Genomic DNA, 12,249 nt, shown 5'->3' with positions numbered 1-12,249 from the left:
TCCATAGGCTACCTCCCTCTCCACATCACGAATACCTGCCTATCATTCTAAGTTAATTTGTCGTAGGGGAAAGAGGGTAGAGCTAAATTTTATTGTGCATACCCAGCACTCGTGTATAATTTTACTCTTTCAAAACTTTATGAGTATCATTTGTATGGAATTAGAGATTTTTAAGTTAGGAAAGGATAAGTAAGTGACTTAAAAGGGCATCTAGCTAGCAGGTGGTGAAGCTGAAACTTTAATTCAGGTCCTGAGACTCCCTAGTCCATCCTATTTCATTGCTATCATGCTTCTTCCTGGGTGGTTCAATTAATATACCTTTGTAGACCTGGGCTTCCTGATATTGGGCTGTCTTTAATTTTATTTTTTAATTATTAGAAGTAAATATTTTTTTTTGAGGTGGGGCATAATAGTGTATTTTATGAATGAATATTATAGTCCCCTTGTAAAAAATACATCTAGTTTATTTTTAAGATCTCTTTGTATTTTTTCCCATGAAACTGCAATGTCTGGCATTGGCATGCTCATCTGCCTGGGCTCAGCGTTAATCTGGAATACATATTTTATGGCTATGAGTTATGGTGTGAGCTGGAAATTGGTATACTTTATTTATCTCATTTATTACAATATAACCAATAAGTAAGTTTGTTTTCCAAGAAACTAAGTTTCACATGAGAGGCCCCTCACTCAAGGCCATACCACTATTTAGGTTTCGATTCCAGATTTGAGCCAGTGCCCTCTTTTCCTGATAACAGAGCTCTTTTTAAAACAAGTGCCATTTGTTGGGCTATTTGACTATTTGAAATGGAGTTGATATTTTAAATAGTATGTTCTAAATTGTGGTAAGGAAAGTCAGTAAGTACTGTTCTCTGTTATTACACAGGTGAAGTGCAGGCATCGATGGTCTACACATCTGCTTATATACATCACATATTTCTTTTTTTCCCCAAATGTATTTTCTCTTAAAGAGATAACAGGACAGCTTGTTCCTTCTCAGAGAAATCCTCTGTTTGATCTTTCAGATGAAAAGTGAGAATGTCTGGCTGTAGATTCCTTTTTTCCATTGAAGGAATGACTGACTGACTTTCTGATGACACAAGGTTTTCTGCAAGGCAAAGGATAGGTGTAACTAGGGAGACAAATGTGCAAAATTGTTAGACAGCAGAGATTAAAGATGAGTTGCTGATGTGGACATTGTCATTGGAGATCTGTATCCAATAGTTTAAAGAGCAGATAAGTATTGTCAGAGAAAGATGAGATCTATGAGAGTTGAGGGAATTGAGAACATTTTTGAATGAGAAAGAATAGAAGACTATAGTCAGGAGAGTATTTTGAAAAACTTTGAAAAATCTTCCATTTAACATTGTTCTCTCTTTTATTCAGCTTTTTGTTCATGATTTAATGTGTTATCTTCCAGTGGTTACTCTCGAGTGTCACAATTCATTTCTAATTGATATGTGTGTATTGTCTCCCCAGTTAAGACTGGGAGCATTCAAGGGCAGAATTACATCTTCTACTTTTTACATTTTAATTTTTTTGCCCACAGAAGTTCTCATGCAGAGTCAAGTAAACTCCTTCCTCTGTGGGTCTGGAGGTGAATCTTGGATCTGTAAGTGAATCCAAGATTATACTGGTCTGTGTCAAGAAGCAATTAAGGAAATATTTTCGATACTTCTACCATTTTATTTAAAACCAATTTTATGCTTTTTACCTTATTATGCAAGTATGACCTGCAAATATAAGATATTTTCAATAAGTTTTAAAATAATTACTTTTTTCCTTTACCTATAAAGGAAACTATCTCAAGTTAAATCATCAAGATTTTAATGATCAAAGGAATTATAGTAGTATCAAATGCTTTTTAGAGTATATGGTTTTAGAATATAATTTTAGAGTTCCTATAAAACATAATCATTTCGTTTTATTTCTTTTCTCTCCAGCGTTCCATTTTAGTTGCTGTTTATAATCATTGTAAAGAAGAACACTGAACTTTGAAAAAAATGTTAGAAACTATAGGTAAGACCTATTTTTTCCTAACTACTTTTATAAGAATTGAAACTCCTTCCATTGGGATCTTTGAAATATATGTTCTACACAGCAGGATTCCGCCTATAGTAACTTAGTTTTAAAAAGTTTTTATCCACTAACATTATACTAGGGTAATGTGTTCCCATATTTGAACAGTTTCATCTGAAGTGCTATAAAAAACACATCATTTATAAGCAAAAGTTAAAAGCATATGAGATATTTTAGTAATTATGGGTTTTAATAAAATTTATTGTAAACTCAGTTCTGATTTATGAACCCATTTCTGGTTAACGTTTGTTTCTAGATAGTGCCAGAAAGTTTAACGATATTTTTAATACTGGAAGAAGATCATTGCTTAGGTCTGTCTCTTACTTTATTTGTGACAGGCGCAGTACTACTGGGCTTTGCTTTTAGGTTGATAAAGATGACAGTAACAAGCACTTAGGCTGACACACTTCAGTGACAATTTGAGGCAGTTTAATTTCTAGGATGAGATAATTTAGGTTGAAATATCCAAATTTTCCAGGATCATGTGTTAATCTTTTCTTCACACTGTTCTTTAGTTTTAGAGAAACTAGTTTGTAGAACTAGTTTCAGGTTTATCAGGCCCTCATTGCCCCTCATCTGATGCCCCAGTCCCTCGCGCATTCTAGGGAACTCTTTGGGCATGACTATTGGAAGGTGTCTGGATTTCAGTCTGGCGCCTTGGTGATCTTGGCTGGTGTCTTGACGCCTGAAGGCTTTGAGGAGTAGGATGAGAGTGAGTGGCAGGAAAAGGAGAAGGAGCCGTTTTTGTGATAGTGGGGATCATTACTGTGATTTTTGTCCTGGTACTATACCGGTAATGAAAATGCGTGGGTGTACATTTCCTTGATCATCCGTTTTATACTATAAGTCCCACACCATAAAGACTACTAGTCCACATGGGAAAGCTCTTCATAAGAAAGTGGACACCAGAGGGGAAATACAGGATTATTTAAACCATTACTTTTGAATCTTTATTCTGTAAGTCATTACTGAGTTGTACACCTTCCAAGAATTGACATGGGAGTTAATACTAGATTTGTCTTCTGAGATACCATGGGAAATAGGACCCAGAATAAAATTCTCATACAAATCCTTGTCATTGTTTGCTTTTAAAATTCTGCATATGACTAACATTGTTTAAATTTGTATGTGTATGTGAATTCATGTTCAATGTTAATTCGTGTTTAATTTTTCTATTTCTATGTAATTCCACACTTGATGCTATAGCAAGTGTCTCTGGTGATAATTCCTACTCTTTTTGATTACTATAATATGGCAAATATATTTTAATAGATACACTTGTTACCATAATGAATTAGTTAGTCATGTATCTGAACAGTCTCCATTTTTCTTTTTAACAAATATGGTTTCACTTATAAGTGAGAGAGAGAGAGTGTGTGTGTATTTTAGGATGATGTTATGACTGTTATTTGTGGTAGAAACTCACTGTCTGGTAGAATCATGCATGTAAAATGCTACGATTGTTAGGGACATACTTACTCAAAATATTTACTTTAACAACTTTGTGCCTGTTATATAAGGTGGTCGATACATATTTGAACTGTGTTGGTTTAATGCGTATGTAAATATGCTGTTTAATTTTGGGGAAAGACATTTAAAGTTTATGAAAAGTAGTGTTTTTGAAGAGAGATGCATTGTTGTGATATTTTTCCAAGTAAATTTTCAGGTATAGAATGCTTTGCCCCTTAGTATATGAAACTGTCATATTTTGGATGTTATGACTCATCAGTGACATTATCCACATCCACTTATAAGTGAGTTAGTTATATTTCTAATTTTTCTTATATGTAAATAAAATTTTTTTAAGTGAAAATATCACCATTTACAAGATGACAGAGCATTTGGTTTTCAATAGTTTTTATGAAAGAGTTGAAATAGCTGGCATTGGGACTCAAGTATGCTCCATCTGAATTAATTTCTATCCTTTACAGACAATTAATTGCATGTAGCAGACACTATAACCAGTTCCCTGCTTTCAAAAAAACCTTCTTACCAGAGGCTTTAAGGGTTGAAGGACGTATTTATAGTGACACATTACAGTCTTCTTTTTTTCCTGAGTCCATTTTGTGCTCTCAAAAGGAAAAGTTTTAGGATTTCTATAAGCATGGTTTGATGTGTGTCTTTTGAATCCCCTTATTGACTAATGCTGCTCTTTGGTATAGACAAAAATCGGGCCCTGCAGGCAGCCGAGCGCTTGCAAGCCAAGCTGCGCGAACGTGGGGATGTAGCCAATGAAGACAAACTGAACCTTCTAAAGTCAGTCTTGCAGAGCCCGCTCTTCAGTCAGATTCTGAACCTTCAGACTTCCGTGCAGCAGCTGAAAGAGCAGGTAGGACGTGACTCACCTGAAGCAGGCTTTTGCTGCATGGCTTGGATCTTGTGAAAGTCTTGTGTTTTTCTGAAAGGCTGATTTTTGTATGTGTTAATGAATAGTTAATGAAGTCATTTAAACCTCCAAACGAGACATTCACATTCACATTCACTGTGGCTTCCCCCTCTAGTTATTCTTGTAATGGTTGTTGCAGTATAGTGTAGATGATATGACATTGTGTTGAAAGCTGTGTGGATGCTGAAGAATGAGTCCCTACAGGAGAGGGCACGATAAAAATATGTTTAGGGTGGTTGGCTGTAGACTTGGCTTCCATCATCACTAAGGCTCATTGTTCATGTGATCTTGCTCATTCAGATTCAGATATTCAGTACACTTAGAAGATTTCAGATAACCCTGGATTTGCATGGGTAATCGTGCATGTGAGGAAGGGAAATCACCTCTATTTTGACAGTAAAAGGAATAATTACATTGTCATCAGTTAGAGGAATTGAAATTCTCACTTCTTAAAAGAGTGTAAGTAGCAATTGCTCCCATGACAGCATCAGATGGTGATAAACATTAGAACTTCTAAATGTAACACAGTGTTTTTTTTCTGTAAAAATTATGAGCATTAAAAAGTCCTAGCATTTATATTAAAATTGAAACATATCACAACGACAGAATGAAAACTGGAGGCAGATGTTCTCTGAACTAACTTGATTTAATCACCATTTCTCAAGTTTTAAAAAAAATGTCTTTAAAACAGTTGTTATCCTCACAAGGTTTGAAGTCAATGTAATTATGCCTTCAGTCCAAGATAGTTCTCATTCTAATGTTTTTAGCATTAATTGAATGGTTATGGATGACTTGCTAGCAAATATTCTCCTTTAAAAAGTGAAAAATGAAACTTGAAGACTAGTTTCATAATTCAGTGAAAGAACAGCTTCAGTTAAAAAAAAAAACCAAAAATGTGCCAAATGCAAAAGGAACAAATAGTAGCTATAGAGAAGGGATTTGTTTAATGTCACGTAATTTCTTAATCTAGATATTTTGGTAGCCAGAAAAAATTAAGAATAATCTTTAATCAAGGATAATCTTTAAAAATATTTTTTCTCTAGTGAATTTCTGCTTAATGATTAAAAGTCATGATCATGAATTAAGAAAAAGAGATGTTTTGATATATGTAGTTGTGTTTGTCCCCTTAGCCAGTTATTGGTTGAAAAGCTTGGTTTTAGGTATCCATTTGCAGAATGGGTTGGCCAACTTTTGGAGAAACCCATATCCTGAATATACGTGTGATTATGATGTAGAAGATTGTTTTTTCATAGTGTGTGGAGAAGTTGAACATGTGTCTTCTCCCCTTATTGTATTATGTGAAAATATGATTGGAATGAGAAGAAAAGTTGAAACAGAAAGTTCTAGTAAATATGCTAGGGAATACCGCTAGTCCAGTGAGATAACTGTGGAAATATCCCTTCTGGCCAGCCTTGTGTAAGGGAAACAGCATTTGTACTTACCGGGTCTCCTGAAAGGAGGAGAGAGACAGGCCCGCTTGTTGTTGAACTGGTTAACCATTTCCAAATGGAAGGAGGGTATGGGCTCTTAAACTGTTTGGGTCCCACGTGATTCACCTGAAACCTCCTTGGAAATCTATTGAACATAATATTATTGAGCCTCATAGTCTGTGACTAAGTACAGTCTGATCTTATTTTTGTATTAATGATAGACGCTGTTATAGTTCAAGACTAAGTAAATTGTAAGGTTTGTGAATTCTGTAGGCATGTCTTACATGCCTTCGGACGTTTGGCTCGTAGGTCACGTCTTCAAAGGGCCCAAGGAAACCAGCTGGCCCACACCCTGCTTATTACAACAGCTTGGAGAAGTTGAGTGACTTGTTTATGAGGGTTGAGCCAGAACTAGAACTTGGTTTTCTTGGCTTCCAAGGCATAGCCTTTTCTCTTTTCTCGTTCTGCAGCCTGTCTTACATCTTCTTTCTTTTTTTCCCAAGGGTGGAAACTTGGTTCGTATATGCCAAGAATTTCATTTTGGTCAAAACCATTGATAACTTCTTCACAGTTTTCCTGATTCTTCACTTCAGTCTCCATTCTGACTAACTCAATCTCATTTGTTTGTTGAATCAGTTTTTTTTTTATGACTGAAATTTCAAAAACTTATATTTTCTGTTTTAAAGTTTAAATATAAGTATTCTAGACTTTATCATGTTAGAATTGAATTTTCTATGTAGTTTACCACTAATAATTAATATTTATAATTTAATATTTTATTAATGCACCTAAGGGGTGAAATTTGTTTTGTCCTTTTAAACCAATAGCTACACAAATCTGATCAATGGCCACCTTTTATTTATTACCTTATGCCTAAGTTATCTTTTTAGATGTATAATTTTATATGCACGATAGGTGCAAGTTACTGTCTCCATCTTTTTTAGTATTACCAGAAGATTTGACCCCTCCAGTTTTCCTTGCCATCATTCCCCTGTCTCTTAGAAAGCAAAAGGAGTGAATAATTGAAAAGCCTGAGGTATATGCAGCACGTTGGAGAACATGATCATATTGTTGCATTAATGACAGATGCTGACATGCCATGTTGAATTAAGCCTACTATTTTTTTCCCTCAGATCCTTCTCGTTAGTTCTATTCAATAATGTTTAATTTTTCCAATTTGCTTCTTCAGTATTAAGACTGCCCTTAGAAATCAAACTGTTTCCTTTTGGCAAATTAAACACTTGACAGGTGTGTAACTGAGAGGGCAAAAAAGCCATGCCCTGAAGGGATGTGCTATTTAAATATTGTCAAAAATATTAACAGGTCTGAGAGTATAATTGATGCCTCTGTTTCACTCTGCCACGCTGTGCATTGTTCTAACCGCCAGCTAAAAGGATGTGTGCTATTAAACCTGAATAATCTCTAATAGCTCCAGTTCATTTCCTATTGCATGATTCCTGTTTAAGTGACTGTGTGTCAATGATCTGTCAAATGCAAATTCTCAAGTAGTGTCCTCACTGTCACCTAGTCATCACAGCTAATAACTGCAGGGCTCAATGTGTATTCATGACAAAAATCCAGCTATTGTGGGGGAAATAAACACGTTAGCCGTTTAATAATAGAAACTTGTCAGCCATGAGGACATTGGATTTGCATATTTATTCTAGGACATTTCTCCAGTCCAGTATAGGTGGATGCTACTTTCCTGATTAATTAATTGGCTTGTCTTATGAATTGACCACAGGCACTAAATTAAGTGGCTCTTTACCCTGAGTCATCTATAGGAAAACTCTGAATTAAAATTAATTTCAATAGAAATTTAGGACTAATACTTAAAATTGATGTTGCTAAGATTGTTTTTAAAGCTATGGCAGCAGAGACCAATTCCAAGATTGAAGAAATGATGTGGATAATTTAAGTTACAAAAGCTGCTGATACGGGAAACAAGGCTTGGGCACAGAATATTCTGGAGGTTTCTGCTTGCCAGTGATTTCAACCTTTTGGAGTGTGACATGCTATTATTTTGTTGCTGCTCTTGTTGTTTGATATTTACAGGCTCCTGTTTCATTCATCTTTCTCCCAGAAAAGTGTTGGCTTATATACATATCATCTAGATACATAATGTATATATACATAAATTTAAGCCAGATTTTTCTGAGTTTTTCTTTGGAAATTTTATGATATCTCATGAAATAATTGGAGAGATGCTGACTTAATATAGATCAGGTTGGAAATCACTGTTCAGTGTTCTTTGGAGTAATTAGATCCATCTTTGTCATTTTTATTTTTGAAATATGGTCTTCATGGTATAAAATTTTGCTTTTGTATTTCTGTGTTTCTAAGTTTTACCTGTTCACATTTCAAAAAGAATTTGACACAACTTCTGATGGCAAAACATATTAGCTAATGGGTGACTCAAAGGTACATCTAAACAAAGACCAAATAGAAATATCAGAGAACTGGATATTCCAATGAGCTTGGGGTGTGAAATTTGAATATATCATTTAATTTCTACTTCCCAGGAGCAAAAGCAAAAGCAAAAGACCTAGAGGGTTATATATTGCTCACTGTGAGATGTTGTTCACTGAGCCACATTTTCTGCAATGGGAGGTTTATCTCTAGAAAGGTCATAATCGTTTATTAATAAAATCAATAAAAATACAATGAATAAATAAGTTGGAGTTTCTCACTATCTAGAGGGGACAATAGAACATATATTTATTTTATGTAATTAAATAGAAAAGCAAGAAGGTGAGTGGTATAAGAGGAACGAATTACTAATTTTGACTAGAAGAAAACTTTACATTGGAAGTAACATGTAAGATGAGTCTTGAAAAATGAGTAGGAATTTTCTGCATAGATGGGGGAAATTATTTTGGGTTGCGGGAACAGTGTTTACAAGGGTATAGAGCACTTCTTCTCAGCTGGGGATGCTTTTACATCTCCTTCCCCAGGAGACATTGGCGATGTCTGGAGACATTATTTGTTTATTTATTTATTGCTGAGGAAGATTTGCGCTGAGCTAACATCCGTTGCCAGTCTTCCTCATTTTTTCCTTGAGGCCACTTGAGATAACCACTAGGCCATGGGGCTGGTGCCTAGAGACATTTTTGATTGTTGCAGCTTGGGGATGGGGGGCACGCTACTGGTATGTAATGGTAGGGTCCAGGGATGCTGCTAAACATCATTGCATAGCACAGCCCCCTGAAACAAAGAATTATTGGGTTTATAATGTGTGTAATGCTGTGGTTGAGAAACGCTAATACAGAGTCTGGTACAGATCTGTGTTATCAGAGCAATAAGATATGTGTGGGCTATTGGCAAGAAAGGAAACTTTGGAGCCAGAAATTTATTAAGGTAAGGTTTTTGTTTTTTGGGTTTGTTTTTTATCATCATTGTTCTTTTGCATTCAACTTTCTGTGTCAAACTTTATTGTATCAAGTCGAAATTGTGTCAACTTTGCTTTCTGACCATTGTATTAAATACAGTATTTTAACCATTTTATTTCTCCACATTTTAAAAATTGTAGTAAAAAACACATAAAGGGTTTTAATGACATTTTGATAGATAAGACCTTCAATTATAATTGTAAAATACATGAATGGTCCTTGAAAGCAATGCTGCTTTCATCTTTCTAAGAATGAAATATGCTAAGAATACACACTAAGAGTACAGCATCACATCCTCATTTAGTGATGGGTTTTCTGCCCAAGGGTACATGAGGTAATGTACCCTGTGTATTTTTTTTTTGTTTTCTGATCCTCTGTCTTAAAACAGGAGTAAAATTTAGAGAACCTAGAGTTAGTGTGTATTTCGGAGTCACTTTCAAATATCTGCTGTAGGCAGGGGTGTTGGATGGAACACCACCGTCCTGCCGTGTGTCTGAGGAGTTGCTGTTCTGTAGGTACATATTTGTAAGACAGCTAAATCTAGTTCATGGCCTAAGCGCTGAGGTGTGCTGCCTCTAAGCAGTGGCATCAGCAGCTCTGTTAATTCCTTACATTTATATTTTTTTGGGTTGATGGAAAAGTTGCAAATTTTGATAATTGAGCATTTTCTTGCTCTGTTTTGACTTTGGCAGTTAATTAGAAAGATGCTACTTTGTATGGTTCATGGCAAAGAGCAGAAATGCCTGTGTTTCTTCAGCTTTATTTTATTACTTATATAAATGACAAAAACATAACCCCTCTCTCTGTGGTTTCTGATTTAAGAGTGAAATGAAGAGAATTCTTCTGCAGGCTTGCTGTCAGAAAAGGGGAAGTGACTACCGTCTCCCAAAATGCCTTGCGTAAATTATGACTTGGTGTCTATGGAGAGAGGGAGTACAGGGAGAAAGAAAATATGCCTTGACCCCATTAACAGGAATTATCTAAAAACTGAGTGGCATTCTTCCCAGTTGATGTTGCTCGTGAAAATGAAAAAATATTTTTCTTACGCCTGAAGTGGTTTTCCTTTTATGAGAGTATGGCAGCCGCCTAACAGGAAAGTATCTATTTCTTTGAGACTTTAATGTACGTTATCTAGGAGACGTTAAAAGAGAAGGAGTGACTCTTATGTTTTTACATTTACCATAAAGTTTATTTACTGTAGGAATTTCAAATACTTTATTTTTGGTACAATAACAGCTTTTAAATGTTTGTTCTTTTAACTAAAAGTTTGTAAATATAGAGCCTTTGAAGGGACCAAAATTCTTGTTTTATCCTGGGCAAGAAGGCACTGTTCAAGCTTTTTATACAGTGCTGGATTAAAATGCAACACCATCTTGCTATTGGGTATGCATGTGTGTCTAAAACAGCAAATGGTGCTAATTGTATGGTGTTTTTTTGTGACACAGTTAAATGGTCTTTGGAGAAGAGGGAAAAATGTGCAGTTTACTGGGTATAACCTAAATGAGTCTTTTAACCCAAGAATTTAAGAACAATAGAGGTTGATTTACGTTTGAAGCTGTGGCACCAACAACAGCAATTACATTTAGGAAGCCCTTGTCTGCTGTGGGCTCTGTCTCATTTAACCAGTCCATCAGCTCCATGAAGTGGGTTTTATCCCCGTTTTGTCCATTGAGGAAATTGGGGCTCAGAGAGGTTGTGTAACTTCATTTGGATCACACAATTATTCATTCGTAGATTTAGGAGAAGAATGTAAGTCTCTCTGACCCCGAAGCTATTGCTCTTTTTACTTTTAATTTGCACTGTTTCTAAACCCTTAGTTCTGTAATATAAAGGAACAAATAAGTTGGAAAAAGCAGTCAATAGCATTCCTAAAGAGAAATGAACTTAAACTAAACATCTTGTAAAACTCAAATTCATTATGATTTGCCATTTCCCTTAAATTCTCCTCCAAATTTTAATCAGAGGGCCTTCTTTTTTTTTTCTTTATTTTTGAGGAGGATTAGCCCTGAGCTAATATCTGCTGCCAGTCCTCTCTTTTTTTGCTGAAGGAGATTGGCCTGAGCTAACGTCTGTGCCCATCCTCCTCTACTGTATATGTGGGAGGCCTGCCACAACATGGCTTGATAATCATTGTGTATGTCCATGCCCAGGATCCAAACCCTTGAACTCCAGGCTGCCAAAGTGGAGTGCATGAACTTAACCGCTACTGCCCCTCAGAGGGCCTTTTTAATATAAACCAGAACTTTCATTTTGCTTTTATTTATAACTATGCTAGATTTTAAAGTAGATGAACTGGATAAAGATAATAGTGGAATAGAGAGGAATATGGCAAAGTAACATCAGTCTTCTTGTGTCCGTTTCCATATATTTATACTCGTTGGTAAGGTTTTGCTGTATTTTTATTTTTCTCTGAGCAGACTGAACAGTGAATCAGTTGTATTTGCCTTTTGGAAATGTGGGACTGATAGAAAAAACGCTGCAAAAATTCTAACATGTTGTTTGTCTAAGTTTTCAATTTCTAAATTTATATTTGTCTTGGCATTTAAAATAGATTACTTAATTTTGATACTTTCGCCCCTTTGATGTAGAAAATTTAAGCATACTTTGATGATAATATTATTTTTGGTCAAGCTACATTGTTTAAATTTTTCCCTTCGAAGTTTTGCTCAGAAAGCACAGAAGTGTTGAGCTTTAAATAAAGAAAAGACATTCTGCAAATACACGTCAACACACATGCCTAGACTGTGGTATATATGCTGCGCTCCACTTGCCATTTGTTCTTAACAAGCATAAAAGGAATTTTAGAATTAATTGAGTTTAGGTTTTTTGGGAGTCCATTTACTACTTTTGGGATAAAATCCATTCCATATTCATCTTTGAATACCTTGTACCTAACATGGTACTTTACTCAAACTCAGGAATGATTGTTTGATTAATGAACATGTGAGTATTCAGAACTGTTGTACAT

At 35.4% G+C, this 12,249-nt stretch overlaps 1 protein-coding gene across 16 annotated transcripts in view; it reads left to right on the top strand.

The window, feature by feature from the left end:
* The window catches only part of MPDZ (multiple PDZ domain crumbs cell polarity complex component), a 155,044-nt gene that overhangs the window by 22,898 nt on the left and 119,897 nt on the right, over positions 1-12,249 (top strand). For all 16 annotated transcript variants that reach the window (XM_070248691.1, XM_070248688.1, XM_023627359.2 and 13 more), the window contains 2 exons: positions 1,941-2,016; positions 4,239-4,405. In XM_070248691.1, coding sequence (XP_070104792.1) covers positions 2,001-2,016; positions 4,239-4,405 — 183 coding nt within the window. In that variant the 5' untranslated portion in view covers positions 1,941-2,000. The remainder of the gene's footprint in view (positions 1-1,940; positions 2,017-4,238; positions 4,406-12,249) is intronic.

This window comes from Equus caballus, chromosome 23 (genome assembly GCF_041296265.1).
Source record: "Equus caballus isolate H_3958 breed thoroughbred chromosome 23, TB-T2T, whole genome shotgun sequence".
NCBI classification, from domain to species: domain Eukaryota; kingdom Metazoa; phylum Chordata; class Mammalia; order Perissodactyla; family Equidae; genus Equus; species Equus caballus.
The sequence above is the reverse complement of the archived record's forward strand: the minus strand, read 5'-3'. Positions and strand labels throughout refer to the sequence as shown.